This window comes from Phycodurus eques, chromosome 22, assembly GCF_024500275.1.
Source record: "Phycodurus eques isolate BA_2022a chromosome 22, UOR_Pequ_1.1, whole genome shotgun sequence".
Lineage (NCBI taxonomy): Eukaryota > Metazoa > Chordata > Actinopteri > Syngnathiformes > Syngnathidae > Phycodurus > Phycodurus eques.
Window position 1 is genome coordinate 168,531 of NC_084546.1, and position 25,776 is coordinate 194,306.

The 25,776-nt window shown below is 52.0% G+C and overlaps 4 protein-coding genes across 24 annotated transcripts in view; 1 reads left to right on the forward strand and 3 right to left on the reverse strand.

The window, feature by feature from the left end:
- svopl (SVOP-like) overlaps positions 1 to 2,929 on the reverse strand; it is a 10,150-nt gene extending 7,221 nt beyond the window's left edge. The window contains exons 1-6 of one of the 3 annotated variants that reach the window (XM_061668421.1): positions 2,786 to 2,926; positions 1,497 to 1,597; positions 1,327 to 1,415; positions 1,084 to 1,182; positions 792 to 863; positions 574 to 698 (exon numbers count right to left, since the gene is read on the reverse strand). In XM_061668421.1, the coding sequence (XP_061524405.1) occupies positions 574 to 698; positions 792 to 863; positions 1,084 to 1,182; positions 1,327 to 1,415; positions 1,497 to 1,596 (485 nt within the window). In that variant the 5' untranslated portion in view covers position 1,597; positions 2,786 to 2,926. Of the gene's footprint in view, positions 1 to 573; positions 699 to 791; positions 864 to 950; positions 1,050 to 1,083; positions 1,183 to 1,326; positions 1,416 to 1,496; positions 1,598 to 2,785 lie in introns of those variants that run through there. The other 2 variants (XM_061668422.1, XM_061668423.1) reach the window with 2 other exon arrangements.
- Positions 2,930 to 3,047: 118 nt separating this feature from the next.
- On the reverse strand, positions 3,048 to 22,869 carry si:dkeyp-27e10.3 (UPF0606 protein KIAA1549). Of its 15 annotated transcripts, none has more exons than XM_061668405.1 (22): positions 22,855 to 22,869; positions 22,678 to 22,750; positions 18,569 to 18,782; positions 16,447 to 16,619; positions 15,016 to 16,209; positions 14,857 to 14,939; positions 14,252 to 14,551; positions 13,048 to 13,234; positions 12,912 to 12,971; positions 12,676 to 12,827; positions 12,430 to 12,607; positions 11,996 to 12,180; positions 11,725 to 11,930; positions 11,146 to 11,273; positions 10,783 to 10,967; positions 10,221 to 10,465; positions 9,042 to 9,177; positions 6,970 to 7,227; positions 6,838 to 6,899; positions 6,633 to 6,754; positions 5,365 to 5,522; positions 3,048 to 5,285 (listed from the first exon to the last, which is right to left on the reverse strand). In XM_061668405.1, the coding sequence occupies exons 4-22, from the start codon at positions 16,574 to 16,576 to the stop codon at positions 5,064 to 5,066; spliced, it is 4,191 nt and encodes a 1,396-aa protein (XP_061524389.1). In that variant the 5' UTR covers positions 16,577 to 16,619; positions 18,569 to 18,782; positions 22,678 to 22,750; positions 22,855 to 22,869; the 3' UTR covers positions 3,048 to 5,063. The 15 variants fall into 15 exon arrangements, 13 of the variants coding, with proteins under 13 accessions (XP_061524389.1, XP_061524397.1, XP_061524395.1 ...); XM_061668413.1 differs by lacking the exon at positions 22,855 to 22,869 and having other exon boundaries at positions 14,252 to 14,333; positions 14,400 to 14,551; positions 18,569 to 18,762; XM_061668411.1 differs by lacking the exon at positions 22,855 to 22,869 and having other exon boundaries at positions 14,252 to 14,348; positions 14,400 to 14,551; positions 18,569 to 18,762.
- Positions 18,236 to 21,737, forward strand: ovch1 (ovochymase 1). The gene is made up of 11 exons (XM_061668449.1): positions 18,236 to 18,278; positions 18,591 to 18,774; positions 18,835 to 18,910; positions 19,261 to 19,450; positions 19,534 to 19,673; positions 19,743 to 20,007; positions 20,080 to 20,302; positions 20,367 to 20,524; positions 20,606 to 20,704; positions 21,305 to 21,441; positions 21,516 to 21,737. The coding sequence occupies exons 1-11, from the start codon at positions 18,236 to 18,238 to the stop codon at positions 21,672 to 21,674; spliced, it is 1,674 nt and encodes a 557-aa protein (XP_061524433.1). The 3' UTR covers positions 21,675 to 21,737.
- Positions 21,814 to 25,577, reverse strand: stab2 (stabilin 2). 5 transcript variants are annotated; one of them, XM_061668428.1, is made up of 6 exons: positions 25,245 to 25,577; positions 24,574 to 24,642; positions 24,160 to 24,300; positions 23,869 to 23,948; positions 23,534 to 23,701; positions 21,814 to 23,118 (listed from the first exon to the last, which is right to left on the reverse strand). In XM_061668428.1, exons 1-5 carry the CDS (start codon positions 25,575 to 25,577, stop codon positions 23,554 to 23,556), a joined length of 771 nt encoding a protein of 256 aa, XP_061524412.1. In that variant the 3' UTR covers positions 21,814 to 23,118; positions 23,534 to 23,553. The 5 variants fall into 5 exon arrangements, with proteins under 5 accessions (XP_061524412.1, XP_061524416.1, XP_061524413.1 ...); XM_061668432.1 differs by lacking the exon at positions 21,814 to 23,118 and having other exon boundaries at positions 23,540 to 23,701; positions 24,160 to 24,226; XM_061668429.1 differs by lacking the exon at positions 21,814 to 23,118 and having other exon boundaries at positions 23,560 to 23,649.
- Positions 25,578 to 25,776: the final 199 nt, after the last annotated feature.

Below are 25,776 nucleotides of genomic sequence, written 5' to 3' on the forward strand. Positions count from 1 at the left end.
AGAATGTGCTTGTGTTGACTGTATTCTGTTACCATTCGTTCAATAAAGAGCATGCGGCTGTTTCCATCCTCCTTCTATCCTAACCACCCGTTATGGACTGCAACTGGCTAACCGCGCCCCCTTTGAACCCGGGTCCTCAGAAATGTGAGGCAGATGTGCGAACCGGTCCTCCACGGTGCCGGCTCCCACCAACTATTCTAAACACAGAATTCTGATTAATATTGCGTTCATGGAATGAGGATCCTGTTGAATTCATACTCTATGAAGGCAATATTAATCGGAATTCTGTGTTTCGACCGGTGGGGGGGACACACAACATATTCTTGCCACCAAATTTGTTGCATTTCCTTCCCCTTGAAGTGTGAAACGATCCCAAACTGTGGACATTGTCTTTCTCGTAGCCTTTCCTCCTGGCTCGTGCTTATTGCTCTGCAGTAACAGTCCGTGGAGAAAAACAATCACTGCAAATTGCCATTTTAGAGCAAATAATCCACCATGTATGAACAAGAAAGGTGAAATCCAATACAGTGAACGATGGGTGTAAGCGTGCAGGTGTGCGCGCATGCCTCTAACCCTTGCGAGACTCCTGCCACGCCGCAGCCCACCATGCTGCGCAGGAAGACGAACCAAGTGTAGGACGGAGCGAAGGAGGTGAGGAGCGAGAAGTAGGCGCTGCACACGAAACCTCCGTAAACCACCTGACGACATCCACAGAGGAGAACACCAAAGAACTTTCAAGTCTTCCGCATGCATCACTTTGTTCTGGTCAACAACACCAGAGACGTTGCAACCTTCCAGCGGCCATATTTGTCAGCCATGTAGCCGCTGATCACGCCGCACACCATAAAGCCAAAGAACACCATCTGAAAACACAAAGGTAAACATCTGCAAATGCAAACATCTGAAAATAGAAACTCGAAAGGTGTGGACAGAAGTCAGCGTAGTCGTACCATATTGTATTTTATCGTAAGTAGCCGCCATCCAAAAACATCCAACCTATTTCCATGACAACTGACTGACTAACAAACCAAGAGCGGGTTATAAGGAAAATCCTGATTGCGAGTGGAGATGATTTCCACTCACAGTTGACACCAGCGCCACCTGCCAGTCTTCCAGACGCCACTCGCAGCGAATCTCGGGAGACGCCACTGCCAACAACATGATCTCCATTGCCTCCACAATCTACACACACACACACACACACACACAATACAAAGACACACAGAAAACAATGACACACACACACACACAATCCAAAGCCAAAAGTGTGCGCGCATGCTACTGATGTGCTTTGTTTGCCGTATGCTGAGGAGGAAGCAGTCTTACGTTGGCGCTTCCCATGATGACAAAGAGCAAGATGTGGAATCTCCCGAATCCGATGCTCTCCACCGCTTCCTCCACCGTGAACATCTGCTCTATAAAAAAAAACCACACACACTTCACACTTTTATCTTTCTGACCATATTCACATGATTTGCGTCAAATGCTCAAGTCACCTTGATTGTGGTTGTGGTTTTCGGCGTCCCGCCGCTCCGACGGTCCCACCTCCTGCAGGTAGATGGCGCTGACCAGCTCAGTCTTCACGCTTTCAGCCATCCTGGAAGCAAGACGACAAACCGAACCAAAGTACGCGACGGTTAATAAAGGTGGCTTCCGTCATCTGTGTCGTCTGATTTGTGACGCGCACCCTTCAATTCAATTCCATTTGATTGCTAAAGCGCCAAATCACAACAGACGTTATGTCAGGGGAGCGACCCCCTTTCGGCGGGTGAAGCTCACGCCGACTTCCTGACAACTTTTTGGAGGTCCCACATGTCAAGAGCAGTCCCCCTCCAGAAAGAACCGCACTCCATCTTGACACAGCTCACGTGTGCGAGACTCCGAGAAGAGTCAACATGCAGAAGGCCCGAGGCCCCGATAACCGACCCGGGCGGATACGAAGCCAAAGTGCCACTGTGTTCCAACACAGCGGTCTCCCACCACGGGGCCGCGGAGCGATACCGAGACCCCGTGGGTGATCGGGCACAAACAAACGGGAAGAAAACGGCGGCCGCTTTTCTGCCTGGAGTAACCGACCTACTTATAGCCATAGGTTACCCGATACCTCTCGAGATCAATTTTAACAGTGGTTTGTTGTCGTCGAAGATTAAAACTGAGATAGAAGGATAACAATGGCAATACTGTTGATGCTTGCTTGTTGTTTCCACGCACCGATACTTGTCACTTGTTTCTAGAACTATGATCCATCGAAATGTAGACATTCCACCCGTTTGTGTTTTGTGTGGATGTAGCGCCACCTGGCGAAAGGCCCACCAGCCGCCGCTGCTTCACTTCGGTTCAGACCACAATCCTCAATCCTTTTACCACAATGCGTTCACACGGTCTTAGCATTTAGACTTGTTTCTGAAATTGTCTTTGGAATCTTGATGCTCAGACGTTTGTTGCGTTTTCGTGTATTACACGTAAAGGTCGACTCAAACGTTTGACTCGATACAAAAATCGAGGAAGCGCAAACGCATCCAGTTTATGGGTTAAACGTTCCAAAGAAGTGATTTGAGAGCTCAACTCCGTACACTGGTTCTGATTTACAAAAAAAAACCCAACGCGTCTTTTGTCTCCCGTTTGTACTTTTCAACCAACTCAACTCGATACGTTTGAGTTTGGCGGAGAGCGCGTCGGTTTCGCGAGGTCACGCAAGCAAGTTTGACGGGACTTCTGTTTGCTCCAAAATGAAGACAAATCAGAGGTCGAGCGAGCAGCAGCTCCTCTTTCTTTGCGGACTCACAGGTTCTTCGGGATCGGTCGGGTTCGGTTAGGTTGGGTGTCGTCGACGGTTCGTCGCTCAGGTGAACGCGGAAGAAAAGCAGATCCGCAAGGGGCGGAAGGGGCGGAAGGGGCGGGGCGCCACGTCCAGGTGTTTACGGGCGCGAGACACGTTCCACTCGTGGCAACTATGCAATTGCTTTACTGTCACTTTAACAGACAAGAAATACCATTTTACATTCAAAAACGACTTTCTATCAAACAGTTTTTGCCTGCGAATACTCTCATTCATCCAGGTCAAGTCATTCTCAGGGGAACTGGACTGTTACGGTTGCCTTTGAAGACGTCTGGCCTTTTTATTAAAAAACAAACAAACAAAAAACTCGAAAAATAGAGGAGATTCAGCAGATTAGTTTTCGTGACTTTTTGCCGCAGTGAGAAATCTTTAACTGTTATGTTCACTGGACGGTACGTGAAGAAATTCTGGAGTGGAGTACATTTTAAAAGAAATGCAGAGCACAGCATTTCAATTGTTGAGATTTATAGGGGAACAATGAGCATTCGAATACATCTAGAGAATGCTTTGGATGTGTTAACAATCTTCAGGCCATGAAAAACGTTGATGAGGTGTGAAAGGAAATAAAGCAACTTGTCTTCTGCTCCTCAAACAACGTCAACAGTTTAATCAATTGTAGCACCATGTGATCGACTGGCCCCACAGCTTGACTGGCAGCTGAACAGTCCAATCAGAGAGTGTCTTCGGGCGGGTCTTAGATAGTTTGTATATACAGTATATATTGGTTTCTCTTCAACATCAAATGTACACGAAGCTTCTTTTTTTTTCCCCCTTTTCCATCAAAAAATACCCTCTGGAAGCAAATCAAAGTCTGACACGATTTTCTATTTGGCGCTCGAAGCAACATGCTAACATTTGCAGCCTGCTAACATAGACCAAAAGCCTCAAACAATGAGAGACATGCAGAAACATCGCCGAGGCAGACGACTATTGGCTCGGAGAAATAACGATGTCATCGCAACGTCAGAGCGACAATCGACCGATCGGCAGAGAGAACCAGTCGCCGTTCCCACGCCGCCGCAATTGCGTTCCTTGTGCCTGACGTTTCAATTTGTGATATTGTCGTGAGTTTTGGTTTGGAACCGGAGGCGGTTTGTCGGGCTGTCGTGCGGACTGGTTTCCCTCCACTGAGCCGTCGCCGCCTTGACACGAAAGCGAGCAATTCTTTTCTTTTCAATACAGCGGCGTGCAGCTAACATTTATACGGCGGACAAAATCTACAGCACAAGTACGACGTCACAACGCTCATCTTTTTTCTTTCGCGAATACATTTATCTCGATATTTATATATCAGAGACGGGACTCGAGTCACTGCCACTCGGACTCCAGACGATGCCAGTCGCTGCTTTGATCACTTTTGACTTGACAAAAACAAAGACTTAAAACTCCACTTGGACTTGACTTCAGACATGATCCGGTGTTATATATACATACAAGTTTTGATAAATTGGCCTAAACATGATTTACCCTTACTTTTTGAAGACCAGATATTGCACTTCAGACAACCCGTGACTTGACTTTCCCAAGACAAACATTGGACTTGCACGTGTGTGACTTGATCCCAGCTCTGATAAATAATATAGAATTATAAGCTCGTAGAATCAACATCTCAATAGCAACCCCTACATTAATATTGTGCTCATTAGGATTTCTTTACACACGAGAACATTTGAATACTGTTGAGAACTGGAAAGCACCTCCAGTCCAAAGGCCTCACTGACGGTTTTAAGACGGACACATGGTCTCCCTGGCTGACGGGAGCGTGGAAGGCAAATGCGTGCTCATTGATGACAGACTGACACTTAGCACCACAGAAGGTCGAGATGCGCATCGCAATCCGGCTCGGAAGGTCCGCCGGGACCGTCCGGGCCGCACGCTTTGCTCAAGAAATTCACGATGACTTGATGTCGAGGGAGGGACGTCCACACTTGACAACCAGTAGGGAGAGACGCATTTGTGGGAAGACTCTCAAGATCTTCGGGAAGATGAAATCCAATCCCGAGGGTCTGCATTCCTTTGCCCCTCTAAAAGATGAAATATTCACTTCAGGAAACGTTTCGTTGCCAACCAACCACAGTCCAAGTGGACACAACGAGGATGACGGGTGGACAGATGGAACCCTGTAAATATCCGGAGGTCACTTCGATGGTTTGGGGGTCGGCTCGGTATCGGGTTAGGGTGGAGCCCAAAGTGTGGCTGTTCCAGTCAGTCGAGTCGGGATACTCTAGGGGTAGCTGGTCACGGCCTGTTTCTGGGCCAGGCGACGAAGCTCCTCTCTGATAGCCTTGATCAGGGAGGCCGAGCTATGGGCGGACGGCGAGGCGTCCTCGGGCAGGTACTCGGGAGTCGGGGAGGTCAGGAGAAGAGGCGGCGGGGACGCGTCCCGAAGCGAAGAGCTTGGCAATTGGAAAACCGACGGAGACGAGAACTCGGCGAATGACGGCGCCTGTTGGCAACAGAGAAAACAGAGAGTGGCTTCCGGGCACAAACGTCAACATCGCCGAATAGGTCACGACGGCACTCACGGTCTCTCTGCTGGACACGGGTCCGGACAGGTCCCGGGCCGAGTGCCGCTCGTTCCAGCAGGAGCCGGTCGGGCCCGAGGCGCTGCGACCCACCGCCGGGTACGCCGCGATCTGGCTGGAGAGACCCACCTGGGTCAGGTGCTGGAGCTGCAAACCTGCTGGACACAAAATGTGCCAATGAAAGCCAAATACAGTAAAGCCTCACCGATTCGTCAATTGCCATTTGCCTACCGACTCGCAAAGTTTTCTGGAGAACAGCACCAAATCAAGTCACTGGAACAGGCGCCTACTGGCGCTTACGTGCATATTTTTGCGCTCGCGCTGACCTGCTGCCTTGTGAAAAAGTTTAAAGTGTGCTGAAAGTTTGAGCGCCAACTGCCAACTCATATTAGCCGTTCCTAATCGGGACTCCCAATCGATAGATTTGATTGACTGATCGATAGCTAGATCAATCAGTGGGTAGAATAATATTGACAGTGCTAAATAATGACACAATGATGAATTTGAACCCACCCAATAAATACAGTCTAGGAAACTGTTGACATGCGTATTATCAGGGCAAATACCCCCGGGGCCTGCCCTCTTCTCTCCACCGTGCAGGAAATTAAAGATCGCGAAATTCTTTAGGACCACTGTTGAGCTCGGTTCTTTTTTGAAGAATAGTCACGAGCGAGACATCGGAAAGGTCACTAAATCGAGCGGCGTGGTGCAGGAGGGAAGTGTACACCTTGCAACCAGAGGGGTCGCTGGTTCGTATCCCTCCCCCGCACACTTAACCCACATTGCCTATGAGTGAATGCGGTTGGATGTTTGGTGGTGGTCGGAGAGGCCGTAGGCACAGAATGGCAGCCACGCTTCTGTCAAACTGCCCGGGGCAGCTGTGGCTACACCAAGCTCACCACCACTACGGTGTGACTGCGGAGTGACTGATGAATGCCTGCGATCGTAACGCATCTTGGTGTGCCTTGAAAAGCGCTGGAGAAGTGGTATGCATTATTTGCACAAATGTTGCAAGTTGGCAGCGCTGCAGATACAAGCCAGCATTTTTGGCTCACTCGTACCGCCCACTCCAGTGCACAGCAAAATAAAAGCGACACTTTTATATTTCATATTTTACATTTCACTTAGACGACAGGAGTACTGCGAGAGTTGGTCAAAGACTGCGGATGGGCCGGATATGGCCTGGGGCCGCGCTTTGACCAGGTCTGGCCAAGCGCCACAAATAGCGGGGGTCACCGTCAAGGCGCCTGTGCTCAAACGTGCGGTACCTGTGCTGCCTCCTACAGGTCGGGGTCTGGAGGAGGAGGGCAACTGTTTGTATCGCCCCCTGCTGGAGTACAGGTGATCTTGCAGCCGCTCGCCACTGGAAACGAAGCCTCCAGAGCTCTGTCTGTAAGCAACAACAAAAACGTCCTCGTCAGAAAGTGCAGCAACACCACCTGAGGGGGACGGACAGAGACGGACGGGGGTCACCTCTGCAGATGACCTTGAGCTCCCAGGCCAGAGATCGGAGAAACTCCCAGCTCGGCATATCTCTGCGGCGAGAAGAAGTCGTAAAAAGAGAGGAATGGTGACAAGAGAAAGCTACAGGGGTGGCGGACTCACGGCCGAGAGGGGGCTGTGGGAGGGCCCCGCCGGGTAGGACCCCCACTGCCTCCCAAGGGGTCCGGGGAGGGCGGGACTCAGGCCTCGCGAGGTCGGGGATACTAGAGCGAAGGCATCGTCCAGGAGCGAGTGCATCTGCTGCCGGGCCTCCTCGATGGAGGGCCGGGGCGGCGCGTACGGGGGCGGGGCAAGGGCGGCGTCAAACACCTCGTCGGCGGGGGACGGGCTCCTGTGGTCCGGAGGCAGGTCCGGGTCCGACTGACAAAGACGACGGAGAACACAATCTGGATGATTTACTGGAGAAAAACATCCTGCCGTAGTAGTCGGCCGAACGTGACGGTTCTGAGTGTCACGGCCCTGTGTCTCCAACGGTTTTTCAGTGTCTGGGTGAGCCAAGGTGGGCGTTGACATGGGTGACGCACCTGTCGTGAATTGTAACCAATCATCCTGGCTTTTTCGGGGCCACCGTGACAGTGTGTGGGCGTCGGAATATTCACTCCTTTTTGCCGCCGACGTCTGTACTCTGTCCCAATTAGGGTCTCTACGATGATACCACACTGACCTTTTGTTATCTGTTTTTTGATTCTCTCTGCTTGTGAGTCCCTTTAGCTAAGTTTGTCTCGCCATCACATGCTCTGTCGTTGAATTCAAATTTTTCGGACCTCTTACCTCCAGTCTATTTTTGGGATCTGCCCTTACGGCATTGCCATCCGTGACACTGAGGTTCTGGGTCCTAACGTAGGCTCTGGCCTTCCTGTATAGTTGCTTTTTTTTTTTTTTTTTTCTTTTCCGGATATTCTAAAATCATGCATTGCGCCCCGACATTTACTGGCGACCAGCGCATTGTTTGTCTCTTAAGTCGTCTCGCATTGGCTGGGGAACAGTTCCTTGATCTTTGTGTTCCCTGACATTGAATCTTGACCAGTCCATTGCTCATCTTATTGGATCTGAGTGCAGCCTTTCAGAGAATTTTATGGCACCACAGCAGCAGACTCCTTGTCTTCTGCTGTGTTCACAAGCTGGATTGTGGTGTTCAATTTAAGGTCCAACACTTTTATTTGTACACGCTACAACATGGCGGAGTCACCAGGACACACAAAACAAGTTTGCAGTTATGCAGATGATTCTCAGCTCTGCATTTCCGTTCTTCCTGATGACCACTGCCTGATCGATACTCCTTCTTACTGCAGTTTAGAAATTAATTCCTTGATTGTTTTTCCACAGCTCAACACGGACAAAACTTGTCTTTGTCATTGGTCCTAGAGCTCAGCGAGAGAAACTTCGTCCAAATTACAAGAACTTCCTTTTACTCCGTGATGGCGCTTCCTCACTTCACCCTGTGCTCTGCCAGACAGGGCTTTTATTTATTGAATGTATCACCTGTTTTGTTCAGCGCTTTGTGTTGCCTTGAAGTATGGAAGGTGTTACATAAATAAAGGTTTGACTGATATACACGATATTGCCAAAAGTATTCACTCACCTGCCTTGACCCGTATACAATTTTAAGCGATATCCCATTCTTTTAATATGATGTTGGTCTACTCTTTGCAGCGAGAGTTTCTTCCACTCTTGTGGGAAGGCTTTCAACAAGGTTGAGGAGTGAGTTTATGGGATTTTTTTCCCCTCTTAACGCTCTTCCAGGAGCACATTTGTGAGGTCACACACTGATGTTGGACGAGAAGGCCTGGTTCACTGTCCACTCGAAATCAACCCAAAGGTGTTCTATCGGGCGGCGGGCAGGACTCTGTGCAGGCCAGTCAAGTTCATCTTCATCCACACCAAACTCTCTCCTCCATTGTCTTTATGGCCTATTTTTGCTAACGGAATGTGTAATCCCCACACTGAAAACTCTTGGCATGCTGAATCATTCAGAGTTCCTTTCACTGGGGACGTTTCCAACGCTGTGGGAACAGTTTGGAGATGGCCCCTTCCTGTTCCAACAGGACTGTGCATTAGTGCACAAATCAAGATCCACAAAGACACAGATGAGAGCGTTTGATGCGGATGAACTTTACTGGCCTTAACAGAATCCTGACTGGTGACCCGTCCATGTTCCATTTTCCATTTCTCACCATGTAGGCCACGTTGTTGAGGCCCGGGTACTTTCTATAAGTGGCGGCTTGGTCCATCAGCAGACGATCCTGGTCCGTATCTGGAAGACTGCCAGGTCCCGGCGGAGCCCGCCGCCCCCGGGGAGAGTGCCTCCCTCTGGACAGAAAAAGAACAGCATATTGAGTATCATCGATCAAAGAGAAATAGAGAGACCATTTCTTAAAGTTTGTAAACAGGAGGTGACAGAATACGTTCAGGTGGCAAAAAGTGATTGACTACCACTGACCTGAACTGAAACCGTGACAAACATTGGATGTGTTTTGGGTTGCGCCACCAGCTATACCACAAAAGGTTCAGCTTTTCCTACATTTCCCAAAAACTCAATTAATCCAGCAGATCCTGTAGGTGAGGAGGACAAATGGAACGGAGGTTGTAAATAGTGCCTGGTGCTGCCTGGTGGCATGCTCTCCGCTTCTAAAGGAACCAAACCTCATCTGGTTTGTGGAAGACATTTTCCCACAAGTGTGCGTCAAATGTATTGAACAAAACAATGGCCTGCCTGCTCGCGAACGTCAGCTCCACAGCATGCTATCAGTTTCATCGGCAAAAGAGCATCGCTCGTCTGTGCCGGTATTCCGAAGAACAGAAAAGTCAAGCTCAAGCCATCATTGCCTTTGCAGCTAGATAACAGGGAAATCGAGCATCTTCCACCGTTTACCAGGTTGAAAGGCAAACAGCATCAGTCACAAAAAGCACCAATCCATGCTCGGTGATGTTCGTATGCTACAGCTACAGCTTAACCAAGGTTAAGGCATTTCATTTATTGATACATGAGCCAGTCGCTCAATGATCGTGATAAGCATGTGTGAATTGTCCATTGTGTCTATTTTTGAATCAACTGACTTGTGGAAATGTAAATTCCAGCAGGCGTTCTGTCTCCCTTCAAAGCCATTGACCTCACGCAACCTCGTTTTGACTGACACGCCATACATTCCAACTAGGCCAGTGGAGAAGAAGGCTAAAATCACCATTTCAGTCATTTCCCCCGTTTCGTTCAAATGACATCAGAGTGAAAGGGTGTTGCCTAGCGGTACCGTCAAATAAAGCTCAGGCGTTTGCCACCCGGAAGTTAGGTGCGATGTTGAGGTAGAATGTCCCATTGAACCCAGCGAAATGGATGCAAGACGCTCTGCCGTTACCTCCGCCGCTCGTCGGTGGGCGTCGGCGGGGACGGGGTGTCGGCCCTCGGGATGCAGTCCGTGTAGTCCATGTGGTCGTGGGCCGAGCTGTAGAGACGCTGAGCCACTTCGGTCTGGACTGGCCCGTCTCCAAAGGCGTCCATGATATCGTCCATGGACGGGAACTCGCACTGTCCTCGCCTCTTGGCGCGCTGCCGTAGTTTGTTCCTACGCTGCTCCATCTCAGACTTGTGTCGCAGTGCCACCTGAAGGAGAGCTGGGGGAATTATCACTGTCTTCCTGCCCCCGTGTTTTCTTGTCCCCAAGTCTGCATACTTGTCCCTCGACCTGTTTTGCTGTCCACCTCCTTGTCTGCGCACGTGTCTCCAGAAACCTCAGTGGTATTCTTGCTTAATCTAAAAAATCCATGACTCTGTCACTCTTTGCATCTTCGTGTCTTGTCTATATAATTGTTGGTCTGTCTGTCTCCCTACCGTTATTCCTCTCTCTGTATACTTGTCTTTCTGTCTACCCGTCGTCCTGTCTACGTGTCTGTCCGTCAAGACGTGCCGACAGGGCTCACCTCAGTGCTGACTTTCTGCGAGAGGGACGGGCTGGGCCGCGCCGGCGTGCTGGCCCGCGGCTGCATGGCGATGAGCTGAACTTTGCCGGCCTGCCGCCGCACACCGTCCGACGAGCCGCGGGAAAGACGGTCTACGTGGTCAAAGATGGAAGACGACGACATCAGCTCATCTCCGACCGATGGGGCTACAGGGGGGAGGGGGGGAGGGAGGACCGGCCATCAAGTGCAGTAAAAACAAAGGCAAAGAATAAAAACATACACGGACGTAAGCGTTAGCTTTCGATGACGATGTTTCTATGTATTTCTTCATAATTTAAAATGAGGATGAACATGACGAACAAATGTGGTCATGATGTCTCTGACCATTTTTGGGCGGCTTCTTCTGTTGCTTGGCCTCCATCGGAGTGGCTGCAAGTCGGGTACTCTCCTCCGCCGATTCCCTGCCGCTCGATTGGTCGCTACCCAACGAGTCGGCGTCTGATTGGCTGGTCCTGTCAAGACACAAGGTTTTATTGGCAGAACGCAGGCCTGGCTAAAAGGACCGTTGACCAGCTATGTGAACCACTACGTCCAAGTCTCTCGACCCGGCTTCACTTCCATCCGTCCGTTTTGTATTATGCTTATCCTCCTTTAGGTCAGCTCGCGTGTACCCCAACTGTCTTTGGGCAAGAGGCGGAATACACCCTGGAGAGTCTTCAATGAACCTAACGTACTTTTGGATTGTGGGAGGAAGCTGAAGTAGCCGGAGAAAACCCACGCAAGCACGGGAAGGTGAAGCACGCTCCACACTGGATGGCTGGAGCCCGGATTCGAACCCCGGACCTCAAAACTGTAAGGCAGACACGCTAACCACTCAATCGCCGCGCTGATCAAATGAGCTCAGAAGCCTGACCGAGAATGTTCTGCAGGTGATGGCGGGTTTCAGTCTGGGGAGAGGCTGACCTGCCACGACGCCGCGCTGTTCTGCCAGTTTTGGTGGACGAGCCTTTGGATTTGGGGGTGTTGAGGCCCCCCCCATCAGAGGGCGTCACCTCTTTTGCGGGCGCCGGCGGCGGTCCCGCTTCCTGAATCACCATGATGTCGTCTTTACTGTGCTGGCCCAGGTGAAGTTTGGCAAAGTCGAAGCCTTTCACACTGGAGGCCTGAAGCTGAGAGACGACGCATGTCACCGGGGAACAACAGGAAACAGGAAGTGACGTGCTTGATTTCCTACCTTCTGTCTCTGCTGGATGGTGTTGATGGCATCTGGTTGAAACTCCAATTTCTCAGAGCCACACAGTTTCCAGTAGAGGAGGATGATGATGAAGAGGGCCAGCAAGACTGGCACAATCACGCCAACAATTAGCCAAATGCTACTGCTTTGGGTCTCAGACGGCGGGACGGACACGGTCTCCACCGCTAGGGCAGGAGACCGTGACAAGACACACCAAGACGAGCAAAGAAGCACACAAGAAGATAAAAAAGTGGAGCAATAAACTAGTGCAACTTTTTTGTGACGAAAGAAGGTTGCTTCTCTTCTACTGGCTGCTTGTCAGGATGGCAACACATCAGTACATAAAAAAGCAATTTACTCTTCTACTTGTCGAGCGGATCGGCCGCTCGTTCTTCACGGTTTCTATGGGCTCTTCCCTCCCAGGTGTGACTCACGTTGGGCCATCGGTCGCTGGACCTGGTGTCCCAGGACGATGGCAGCTCTCTGGAGGTCCAAGCTGTTCAGGGTTTCTGCAGTCTCCTCCGCCGGGACCCGGGTGCCTCCCGGGCCCTCGACAAAATATAATACCTCCAGGGGGCGCTTCGGCCCGGACACTCTGGCCACACGCACCACCTGCGATGGTGAAAGGGGGACGGTGGGTTGTGACTGTGTTGGAACGAGAACCGTGAAAGCGAGCGTACCTGCAGACTGCTGTCGGCTGCGGCGGTGGCTCTCCTCCAGCGCCTCCTGCCAGACGCTCCCAGTCCTTCCTCCAGCAGCGAGGCCAAGCGTCGCTCCACACGAGCTTTAAAACTCCGCTCGGAAACGATCTCATCTGGAACGCCGAGCAAGACTGAAAACGTCCAGAGGTTTCTGATCAGCCGATTGACTCGAACACATTCCTGTGGCGAGCACGTCAAGACAAAAGTGTTCTCGCCTGTGCGGACCCATGTGGATCTCAAGTGATGGGAGGTGTTCAGCTCAGGATAGTGAAAAGCTGAAACATAGCAACAATCAGCTCGGTGCCTCCTTATCAGTTCGTCCTGGCAAACACACGTGATTCTACGTCGTACGTTCAGCGATCTGCAGGGCGGGAAACCCGACGTAGAAACTGAACTCCACCAGGCTGAGGTTCCTCAGGTGCCGGCTGACCTCGTATCCCGGCAGGTAGCCTCGCCCGTCCCGTACTGCAAACACGATGTCGACGGGAAGCTTCCGCTCGCCCGCCATCCTCACGGAGTTGAGTGTGATGTTCAGCAGCTGGACGGAAGAAGAGGCATGAAAAGGGCTTTGTTCCGTGGAGGGAGTCACACGAGTCAGAAGTCACTCTTAAGTCTTCCCCATCCCAAGCAAGTCCCAAGTTACTGTGAGAAAAATCGAGCTGCAAGTCCCTGCTAAATTTCAAACAACTCATGACGTGGGTGAAGCAAATCCTAAATCAAGTCAACAATCTTGCTCCGTCACAACAGATATTCACGCATGAGCCACTTTGGACTCAGTATCTGTACCAACACAATCACAGTTTATGAACGGTTCCGAAACCAGTCTCTTTTCAATGCAACGCACAATAAACGAAGATTAGTTCCCGTTTGACCAGCTATCTGTGAGCTAAACTGGAGCTTACCTGGCTTCGTTGGTTTTGAGACGGATGAAGTTAAACATTGTAGGTGTTGCTTTGCCACTCTCTTTTTCAAAAACATAACATTGAATCCAAATGCAATAATCCTGCGAGCTCCCTTCATGAAACTAACTTTATGCAATCTCCATCAGAGCCTGCGAGTGAGTTGCCACGTTTCCGCGCATTACACCAAAAATTACGTTTCTTTCCAAAACAAAACAAATGTTAGCATATCCGCCTCACAGTTTTGAGGACCCGGGTTCAAACCTGTGTGGAGTTTGCACGTCCTCCCCGTGCCTGCGTGGCTTTTCTCCGGGTGCTCCGGTTTCCTCCCACATCCCCAAAACATGCATGCTAGGTTAATTGAAGACTCGAAATTGTCCGTAGGTGCGAACGTGAGTGCGAATGGTTGTTTGTTTGTATGTGCCCTGCGATTGGCTGGCGACCAGTTCAGGGTGTACCCCGCCTCCTGCCCGCAGTTAGCTGGGATAGGCTCCAGCATACCCGCAACCCCTGTGAGGCTAAGCGGTGTAGAAAATGGACGGATGGGTGAAGGCAAGTCTTGTCGAGTCATGCAGTTCAAGTCTAAATCAAGTGGAGTCCTAAATCTCGCAACTTAAGTGTGACTCGAGTGAAGTCGTGCGACTTATGGTACTCACCTGCACGCTGACGGCGCCCGACTCCAAAGAGCGCCGCCGAGTTTCGCTGTACGCCATCACGAGGCCGCTCTCCACACGCTCGCTAAAGTTGCAAACTCTGACGTCGACGTGGGCGGGAACAAAAAGCAGCAGCGTGTGGACTTGGTACCTGACGTCAGGTACGGTGTAGAGGGCGGACACGGCAGGAACCGTGCCCGAGAGCCGCGACAGTCGGCGGAGGGCGTTGATGACCGATATGGCTGTGTAGATCAACGGTCCGGATACCACACGGAAGGCAAAACTGGACGGGGTCCTCAAGAACTAACGAAGAACAGACATCGATCAATCGGCTGACATAAGCAAAGAGCACAGATGTCAGGTTGTTGATGAAAAATGTATCGATCAGACTGATTTTTGTACATTTTTACACAACGATGACGAGCCTTTGGATTTGGGGGTGTTGAGGTCCCCCACCCGTCAGAGTGCGTTTTACGTATGTGGCTCGCTTAACTAATGAGCGAGTATGTTTGTGGTTTGGGGGCGGGTGGGGGGTAGCGACGTACCATGACAATTTGAGCAAAGCACATCAAACATTGAATGTCATTGTTGACTTGTGAGATGTGTACCTGAAGCTCGACAGAGCGGTTAAACTCTCTCCTCAAAAGATCCCGCACCTGACTGAACCCAGCTACCGAGCCTCTGGTACCACCTGGAGATTTGACAAATTAGTCACATTCTGAGCAGCAGGACCACTGCTGAGGTCACATGACCCGGTGCGGGCGTACCTACTCTGACCAGGTACAACTCGGGCTTGCTGACGTTGCACAGGTACTGTTTGCCGGGAGGGGTCTGGGCCATCCTGGGCGTGGTCACCGGAGGCGCTCTGGTTAAGCTGATGGCCGTCCTGTGGGTGGTGGACTTCCCTGGATTGTCAGTGACCTCTGCTGGTGTGTACGGTCTTTCAAGGTGGGTGGGGGGTCCCAGCGGGGGAGGCTGAAGCACCCGACTGGTCGTGTTGGAACTGCGTGGGGGTTCGCTTGGGCCAAAGAGGTCTTTTTCTTCTGGCTCGGAAGGACCAACTGTTGGGGCCTCCAAATCACTTGTGAGGGAGGGTGAGAGGGACAGCCAAGGGGTGGGGTCTGCGAGGGGATGCTCGGGCTCCCTCCGCGGAGGGGGAGCAGACCTCGGAGATGCCTCAGAGTTCTGCTCCCCCTTCACGGCGGGAGGCCGAGCTCGGCTTTGGTTGTGGATCACTGTTGGGGGTACAAACGGTTGAGAAAAGCGGACCCCGTGCTTCTCACCAGAGGGGGGGCGAGAACCCTCCTTCACACTCTCCTTTGCCAAAAGGTTGGTATAGTATTCTAAACTGTTCATGTCCGGCAGCAGAATCTCCGTCGGCTGGAGCGGCGCCAAGTCCTCGGGGTCGTAGTCGTCGTCCCAGGCGGGGAAGACGTCCGGGCGGGCGTGGCGGGTGTGCGGGGGCACGCCGGGAGCGGCGGTGGAGGGCGAAAAGAGAACGTGGGAGTCAAGCGGCGGGGTGGGACGGCGAGGTAAGACGCCCTCATAGGAGAGCGCCCAGTCCCCACCGGCGTCGTCGTCGTCGTCGTCGTCGAAGGGGTGGCCGGGAAGAGGGGTAGCCAGGGCCAGGTCTTCGCCATTGGGAAGCACGAAGGAGAGCGTCTCCAGGTAGTCTCCCGAAGCCCACGCCTCCTCCAGGGAGTTGCTCTGCTCCCATGGCGACAGGGGGGCGGGGGGCGGTCGGTTGTGGGGGGGTAGCCGCGGGGACAGGCTGGGAGACAGCAAGTCTGGGGGTCTAAGGAGCAGGTGGATCCCCTGAGCGCCAGAATCCTCTGCTAGACTGCCACGCTTACCACGGTAAGCAGACTCTGGGTTGGCTGCATGAGGTCTGAGCGGGAGGGGAAGTGACGAAGGTGAAGGTGGGGAGAAAGACCCTGCGGTTCTGTTCCATTCCGGGCCACCTGAGACAGTAACACTAGATTTTAGTCAGGGGGTCTTAAGTCCCCTTCCAAACTATTTACGTTGACCCCCGGGGACCGCACTATGAAAACCACTTCATTTAAGGTAAAGATATAATGCTGACTATCACATGAGGCAAACATTATGTTCGGGAATATTCCTTGATGCAATTCCTTGGTTTGTGATGAAAGGAAGAGTCGACTGAGTAGCTTTGTAGACTACGTGCAGCCGCAACGTACCTCCAACCGGCGAACTGGATGTCGCCATGGAAAACAGCATCACGGTGACCAGCAAGAGGACAGTGAGGCTCCACTCGGAGGTTCTGGGTTCCATCCGGGTTCTGGGACCCGCTGCCACTACTGGGTCCATGTTTGGCTCCTGGGCTAGACCGCCACGTTCGAGTCAGAAGGACCTAAAACACAAAAGCACTCCCTTCCATTTAGCTTAGCTAACTTCTGCTATCGATCGCCCTACCTACCTCGCTACAGGGACAATCTGATATCAATTTAGCCCCTTAACTGCTGAGGGATTCTTCCAAATGTACATAATTGTTTAGAAAGGAAAGACGTTTGTGAAAAACTCTCGAAATACGAAATGGTAGCTGCAAACAAATTGTATTGACATCAATCTGTTCATCTTGAAATAGCATTTGACGCCATCAAGTGGAAAAAAAAAAAAAAAAAAACATTCATCACGTGGTGTCCGTTTTCATGGATGCATTTCTGAAGGCGTTGATGGAAGTTGGCTATATACATATATATATGTATATATATATATATATATATATACACACACATATATATACATATTTGTATATTTGCATACATATATACATACATATATGTATATATACATATATGTATATATACATACATATATATATACACACACACACACACACATATACATGTATATCTATCTATCTATCTATCTATCTATATATATATATATATATGTATATACGCAAGACAATTTGAACAAAGCACATCAAACATGGAATGTCATTGGTTAAAAAACTCTCTCCTCAAAAGATCCCGGACCTGACTGAACCCAGTTCCCGAGCCTCTGGTACCACCCGGTACCGCAAATTCGTCACATACTGATCAGCAGGACCACTGCTGAGGTCACATGACTCGGTGCGGGCGTACCGACTCCGACCAGGTCCAACTCGGGCTTGCCGACGTTGCACACATCTCATATTTTGACTCCGCGGTGTAACTTCTCGAGGTGACCAAATTATTAGGCACAGTTCTCGTTCAGCTGCAGTGCACTGGTACTCGGACTGGATTTCATTCTTTGGTTCTTTCTATGTTATCTATGGAGTCATATGTGATTCGTAATCAATAAATATATAGCGTTCAATTGTATTCGTGACGCCAGAAGAGTTCAATGATTCAATCCATCGATCAACGTGTCCCAATGTGGACGTCGCCCACGTACCGGTACCGGCCTGTCTCACGTCGAATCGTCGCTCCTCGCGGCCCACATTCCTTCCATCCTTGCTGGTGTGGTGACACCGATTCCCCCCCCCCCCCCTGCGGCTTCGGTTCCGATCGGATTAGGGTCCATTAGGCGAGACGTCGGCAGCCGCCGCGGACGTTCGCTGTTGAAAGATGACGAGGCCAGAAACGAGCTGAAGCGCGCCAGGTTCGGCGGATCTACCTGTCATCGTGCGGGCGGGCGAGAACGCCGAGCGACGGCAGGAGGAGGAGGAAGGGGGCGCTTCGTCCTCCAGTCAGCACCGGTTCCGACTCGCCCGCACAATCTCGCCACTTGGACGCGACCGACGTGAGGTGCGTTCACAGACCCGTCACACGTGTGGGACACTGCTGTATTCGTCCTCTCGGACGCCCCTCCGCGGCGTGTCAACGTCATGACAGAGCAGCGCGGTGGGATGACGTCACTCAGACCCGAACCCCTCGTCATTAAAGTCCGGTTTCCCCGGTGACACGGCCAGGTGTTTTACAGCAGCAGGTGTGAGAAAGGCTTTTTAAATGACCTTGACACACTGCACGTTTGACCTTTAGGATGTTGGTGTGGGTTCTGCTGGCCGGTCTGAGCGTCCTTTGTGGTAAGAACTGTTTTATTGTGAAAGTATTGACGGTTTGATGGTACACGTCCTGTTGTCGTTGACGTCAGAAGCGGACAACGCGACGACAACATCAGGCGGCGCAACCCGACGACAAACCCAAAGCGCGCACAACTCTGGCACTTTCTCGGGAAACTACGGTACCTGTTTTTTACCCTTCTAATACACAGCGGTGCCTCGACTTACGATATTTTGCAGTTCTATGCCATCGGTTAGCCAATTTTTTTCTTGCTTGAAAAATCATTTGAAGCAAAAAGCGAGTCGTTTCTTACTTTGCACTGTTTATCCCGTCAGAACTGGCGGGGGTGCGCTCCTTCGTGGCGCAGCGGGAAGCGGAGTCGCGCATCGTCGGCGGTCAGGAGACGTGGGCGCACTCGTGGCCGTGGCAGGTGTCGCTGCGCTTCGTCACCGTGCCGGCGTGCGGGGGCGCCGTCCTCTCGCCGATCTGGGTCGTCTCGGCGGCACACTGCTTCAAAAGGTGCCCGTCTGCTCAACAACAACAACAACTACGACGATAAAGTTCTGTGTGTGCGCGCAGGTTCAACCGAGCCTCCTTCTGGACTGTTCTGGCGGGAAAACACGACCTGGACAACCCCGACGAGGAAGGACAGCAGGTGCTTCCGATTGGTCGATGCATAGCAGATCTGACATTGGCGTTAGAGCACCAACCTTTCTGGAAACTAGTAAACTTGTCTCAGAGGGTCGTTAAGGAATGGAAATGAGTCGCGGACCGTCTTTTATAACGCGCCGTTGGGGTTCGGGCTAACGCCGGCGTCCCTTGTGGATGAAATTGCGCACATGCACGAGTACAGTCCGTCAATCGATGTGTCAGAGAGTTCCATGTGCGGTGAGCGATTGTCCACTTCAGTCGCGTCACTCGGTGTGCGGCGGGCCTAATGAGAACTATTTTCGGACACTCTGAGTGTTCTAGAAGGTTCTGAGCGCGGCTGTGGTCCCGGTTCAGGTGGTGGGCGTGTCGGCCATCGTGAGCCATCACCGCTACAACGCCGCCACCAAAGAATTCGACGTGGCACTGCTGCGGCTGGAGCGGCCGCTCGCCTTCGACCGCTTCGTGCGCCCCGTCCACGTGTGGGTGGCGCCGTTGCCCACCCTGAAGAAGTGCACCGTCACCGGCTGGGGGGCCACACGGGAGAGTGAGCGCGCGGCCGCAAAGAGTTCTGTTGGCGCCGCCGTGACTCGAGCTGGTTGGTTTTTTTTTTTCCCCCCCGCTCGGCAGATGGGCCACGCGTGACCCGACTGCAGGAGGTCAACGTGACTGTGATGACCTCTGACCTCTGCCAGCGCTACTACAAGAGCAGGATAAGGACGCACATGTTCTGTGCGGGACAGAAAGAGGGCGGCGTCGACGCATGTCAGGTGATCTGTGTGCGCGCAGGTGTGTGCGTGCGTGTACGAGTGTTGACGCGTGTGTGTGTGTTTTGTTAGGGCGACTCCGGCGGTCCGCTGTCTTGTTATGACAGCCGGCGGTTCCGGCTAGCGGGCGTGGTGAGCTGGGGCGTGGGCTGCGGTCGCGCCAGGAAGCCCGGCGTCTACACCAGACTGCGAGATCACGTTCCGTGGATGGCGGACGTCGTCCGTAAGAATTTGGCCAAAAGCTTCAACTTTGTCGCCGTCTTGGATTCCGACAGCGGTCCGTTTTTGTACGTTTCAGACAACCGCGATGTGGCGTACGCAGACGAGCCGGCCAGAGGTACGCTGACGCCTCGTGTTCTCTTTTCGGCCTGATGTGAACGCCCACCCACATGTTGCGGTGCGACGACAGAAGACCGGTGCGGGAAGCGGCAGAAGTCCACCTGTCAGAACCTTCCGGGCCCGGCGGGTCTCTCTGTTCCGGAGGTGGGCGAGGCGAGGGCGGAGAATGTGACGGAGGCGTGTCCGGGGGCTTGGCCCTGGCAGGTCAGCCTCCAGGCGAACGGCGTCCATTACTGCAGTGGGGTTCTGGTCCATCGCCACTGGGTGCTCGCCGCGCGACACTGCGGGGTCAGGTAAGATCACGACCGCCGGGACGGGCCGCGACTTTCCTGGTGGCGCCGCTTTGTTCTCGTGCAGAGCGGGAGAGGATACGGCCGTCCTGGGAGGTCACGACCTCGGCTTGTCTCTGTCCCAAACTGTCCCCGTGGACCAGGTTTTGGAGCTTCCCCAGGAAGACGGCTTCCCTCCTAAAGATGACCTCTCGCTGCTCCGCCTCGCTGTTCCCGCCAGACTCGGTAGGACCGCCTGACGGCCGAGTGTCGCGATGTCCTCGGTTGGGCGGTCACGTCACGTCTGAGCCGAACCCTTGTTTGCAGGCGCCAGCGTGACGCCGCTTTGCGTGTCCGAGGAGGACGAGGAACTGGACGACAGCTGGAGATGCATCAGCGCCGGCTGGGGGGCGACGTCCGTCACGGGTAATGTCCACGTGCGCTTTGATGCTCGCCGACATGCACTTCTCGACGAAAGAAGCCCCCACCCGCACCCGGTAACCGCACGTCGGGCGACGTGCGCTTTGCGGCTGATGTGAACGCTCACCGATGTGCACTTTGACGTGAACACTCTCATTCACCGAAAAGTTCGTATTTATCAAGTGATCGGTAACAGACTGAGGGCGGGGCCTGCCGATTCGCTCGCCCATGCAATAGTGGCTACAGTTCCCACTGTTGAGCTTCCTTTCACATGGACAGAATTTATTGAGAGGTCTCACTTAGACAAAATGTTTTTGCTGAAGAAGGGGGCGTGTGACTTCTTGATTGGGAAGTCGGGAACGATGAAGGTTTGTGAACCCGGTCTCTGCGTTAGCACTCATTCCCGTCTCCCCGATCATTTTTAAAGGGACGTTTCAGCAACTGTCGAGGTCTGCAAGTCGAAGTGGTCGTTCCAAACCCACAGCATTTTGCCAGACGGTTATTGGGGGAAATGTTGTCACGTTGCTAGTATGAGATCGTCAGCGTTACTTGCGGGCTACCCGACGTGCGCTCCGATTGACCCGAACGCCGTCCTCGTCTCGCCAGCCGCCCTCAACTCGGAGCGCCTGCACCACGCGCGCATCTTGCTGGTGGACCACGCAGAGTGCCGGGCCAAATGGGCTCAGGGCCTCATCGACGACGCCCACGTGTGCACCCATCCCGTCGCCAGCGCCGCCTGCGCGGTAACGCCTCACCTTCGTCGGCTTTACTTTGAGAAGCAGCCCGGCTAAATTTTGTATTTCCTGTTCCCGCGCAGGGTGACTCCGGCGCACCGCTGTTCTGCCAGAAGCGCGGCGCCTATTTCCTCTTCGGGTTGCTCACGTGGGGCGCTCGCCAATGCGAGCCCAACAAGCCAGCCGTCTTTACCAAAGTGTCCGATTATCACTCGTGGATCAGCGAGGTGACGGAGGCATAACGGAACCGGCGAGCGATCTGCTTTGAGAAGATCCAAACGAGAAGTGGATTTCAAACGAACACGTTAAACAATATTTTACAATAAAATCCTAAAGATGTTTTTCCCTTTTATTGACTTTCGGTTGACAAGCAGGTGAAACTTTTAAACGCATCTGAAACGGGTTTATTAAACATGCTGTACCGCTTACGATAAAATACAAAAGCATAGAATCTGAACAGAACCGGGACAGGTTCGAGGCCGAGCCCTGAAGACCTTGAGCTGGGGAACACTGCCCCTCCTACGCAATGCTCGCACTGACAGGTTTCATGCTGTGAGTCTGTGTATCGGGGCGCTGTTGAGGAGCATGAGAGGGGAAAGCAGCAACTACTTTGTTTGGGGGTTGTCCCATGTGCAAATTGAGAAAAAAATAAAAATCACCCAAACGCCTTTCCCGCCCACCCGCCCCTTTTCACTGACTTTAGTTTGGCAAGTTACATTTTAAACTCTTTCATCTCACGTTGAAACAATTTGAAAATGATTTTTTGTGACTTGTAAAAGGCCCTAGCCCAACTGCAGCAGGTCTTCCGGCGGCCTATTGGCCTCAGGCACCTCCACCTCCTGCAAGACAACGATGGCCCGCTCAGGGTTAGGGCTGATGGTCCCCAGGTCAAACCGTCACCGATGAAATTTGCGACGCAGGAGCACGAGCGAACGCCCGGGCCCGTCGCGTTCCACCTGGCGCATGGGTGACAGCCGGCGTTTTTCCGCAAAGGAAAAGGTCGACGACCGATACGCCCAAACAACCACCAAAACTACAAATGACTGCACAAACACACAACTGCACCGGACGGTAAAACAAACGCGCCTTCTGACCCGAGTTGACCGGCTCGCAGTTGCGTCCGTCTCCCGTGTAACCGTCCACGCAGCTGCACGACGTCTGAGGTAGCGATTACAATCGAAACGACACAAGGACAATCAACGCTTCCTGTGTCATCTCAGCCTGCCGTCTAAAATCAGGGCTTACTTTGTTTGGGCCGATGTGAACCAGTCTGCGTCGGCATGGCAACCAGCGTTTCCTTCGAGGCATGGATTTCACTCTTGAAAACGCACACAGACACACACACACAAGCTTATTGTTTTCCAGCCATATTATATACAGTAAATGAATAATCAATAAGTAATGTTTGATATGTCAACTGACCGACACACACCAGCCCATCGCCATAGTAACCCTGATCGCAGACACACAAGCGTCGACCAGGTCGGGCTCGCTTGCGCGACGCAAACAAACCGCAGCCGCCGTTATCCTGCGCACACGCATCTTTAGCTATACGCATGCACGCACGGATGCACAGTCGGGATGCAGGTCGTGTGACAGGTTTCAGTCCTTTTTTGGGTGTGGTTCCATTTCCCCGGAAGCCGTCGGGCCCACGAACACAGCGGTCCGGACGGTCGGATGACGAAACTGCGGAAACAAACAGGAAGTCACGCGACGCACTCGGAACGCTTCCGACCGTCGACATCCGCACGTCGAGCCCGCGTTGAGCGCTGAGTCGTATGTCGTTGCCATGGCAATATTGGATGCGGAAAAGTGGCGCGAGAAGATGAGAAGATCAAGAGACGCCTCGTTCGTGCGGCAAGCGTTTTACACTCAGAGCCCCACGTCATAAGATGAAGAGCGGACAGTCACGTTGCATTGGATTCGGTCCTTAGAACATCATTTTGGCAACGTTTGCTTACTTTGTGGCTCATACCGACAGATAAAACATGTTCTCGAGTGATTGCTTCTATTTAGTAGTTAAATTGCTATCAGTCACTGAATATAAAAACTATTCATCAAAATCAGTCACAGGTATCTGTGAGTGAAAATACCTACAAACCTTTTGACGAGATTATTTGCTCAGGACCAGGACCGGACTCCAACCTTCTCTTGGCACCTCAAACATCTCTCAGGAGTGGACACGCAGTCAAACAGCAGCGGAAACCGCCGTGCGACCTGCGGTGACGCGGACGGGAATGACGCGGGCGTTGACGTCATTTCGTGCCCGCTCGAGACAGGAGATTGAAAATGATTTGTCACAAATCATTGATCGCTAATCCCTATTCCCAAATAATCAACCATTTACAGAATCATTCATCAATCCAAAAACTGAATTCCAAATCATGAATCCCCAATCACTGATCATCAGGAAAAGATGATCGATTTCATTCTCACCGCCTTTCCTTTGAATCCTTCGTCGGTGGGAACAAACACTGCGAACGGACCCAAGTTGCGGAGGGGCCACGACGCAGAACCTGAAAACGCACGACGACGGTGCATCATTCGGCAGCCGTCCAATCAGGCGGCAGAGCCTGATGTTTCGTGTGGAATTTTACAACGGCGAAACGGGCGCACGTGCCGTCGCCTTTCAAGCCGTGAACGTACGAGCAGACTGAACACGACGCGCGAGTGTCACGAGAGTCAGAAAAACTTTGGGTTTGTGTCAGGTCGAGCCATCGTCCCTACCAGAGTTGCGGGTGGCGCCGTATCGACCCGCTTCGCAGTCCTCGCAGGCGCTTCCTGCAAAGCCCGCCTGACACAAGGGCACACCAAAGAGTGGAATCGGTGTGGCAACATGGATTCATCGTGAACTGGAGTCAACATCGGCTGAAAGCGGAGTCAAAACGGATTCGACGAGAGGTCAAAAAGCAGTCGACGGTGTCAACGTGGAAGAAGTCAAAATGGATTTAACAATCAGTGAAAGTGGAGTCACAAAGAGCCACAATCAATTCACGGAGTAGATATACGTGGATTCAACATGGATTTAAAGTGGAGTCAACATCAATACAAAATGGAGTCGACAAGAAGTCAAAGTAGATTCAACAAGCAGTCAACAATGTGGAGCGGCGCTGTTTTCAAAGCGGACGAAGGACGGCCCACCTGGCAGTTGCAGGTTCCGTTGCCTCCGAGAGCAAATTCTTCGGCGGCCGCTCGGCTTCTCGGGACACTCTGACACACAAACAGGAAATGGTGAGCAGACACAGCGCATTGCTTGCTTGCTTGCATCCTTCCTTCCTTCCCACTTCCTCCTGTCACCTCCTATTTACGAGCAGCAGAGGGCGCTGCAAGTGGCCTCAGCTCTCAACTGGCACATTTTACACGATGAAGAAAACTCCATGAAAATAGTTTGGAGAAGAAGAAAAAACAAACAGTAATATCGATAACAATGTGAAAATCATTTTGCTCATCTTATTTGTTTCTTAGCTGGAATTAAAGTTGACTTTTTTTCTTTGCACATTACATACAGATTAGTTTTGCACTTACTAGACAAGTAGTATTGACCAATACAAATATACTGTCCTTTTTTTAATTGTCATTCTTTTGAAAGTGTTTTTATGTATATATTCTAGCTCCCCCCCCCCCCCCCCCCCTCCCCTTCCTTCAGTACTCATCTTTAATTATTTAATATTACTCTTTTCAAATAAACATCTTGACTCTGGAATTGTGTTAGTGTAAGCCGTGCACATCAGCAAAGAAACTTTGGACTACAGAAGCTGCCAAAGGGAAAAACATATATCGCCCTGACAAATCAACAAAAAGGTTTTGTGTACCGTTGCAGTCGGGCCCCCGAAGCCCGGGCAGCAGATCTTAAGCTCCGCCTCCTCGGAGCACCCGAAGGAACGACCTTTGATTGACATCATCAGGCTGGTCCTGCGCGCGCACATACACACACACAGCGCAACGTCATCGATGGAGAGGACATTTCGACACGTTTTTCTCAGCGTCGCGCGACCGACCGGCAGTCCCTGAAGCCCGAAGGACAACACAAGACGGACGTCAGGCCGCACGAGCGGCACGACGACCGAGGACGCACCGTCGTCGACTTGGAACACCAATTCTGAAACAAACGCACACGCTTTTACTTGGAAAAGTTGTTTCCACATTTCTCACACAGACGACTCAAAATGGGCTTCAAATCCACACAAACGAACGTTACAAGTACAAGAAAGCAAATCATCAGAACACACACACATTAGTGTCAAGTTCGAGCAGGAAGTGAGGAAGTAACTGCGCCAATCATGAAAAATGATCTGTACAGAGACTTCTGACCTGCTTGGATTCAGATGTCATCGCCATCGCCAT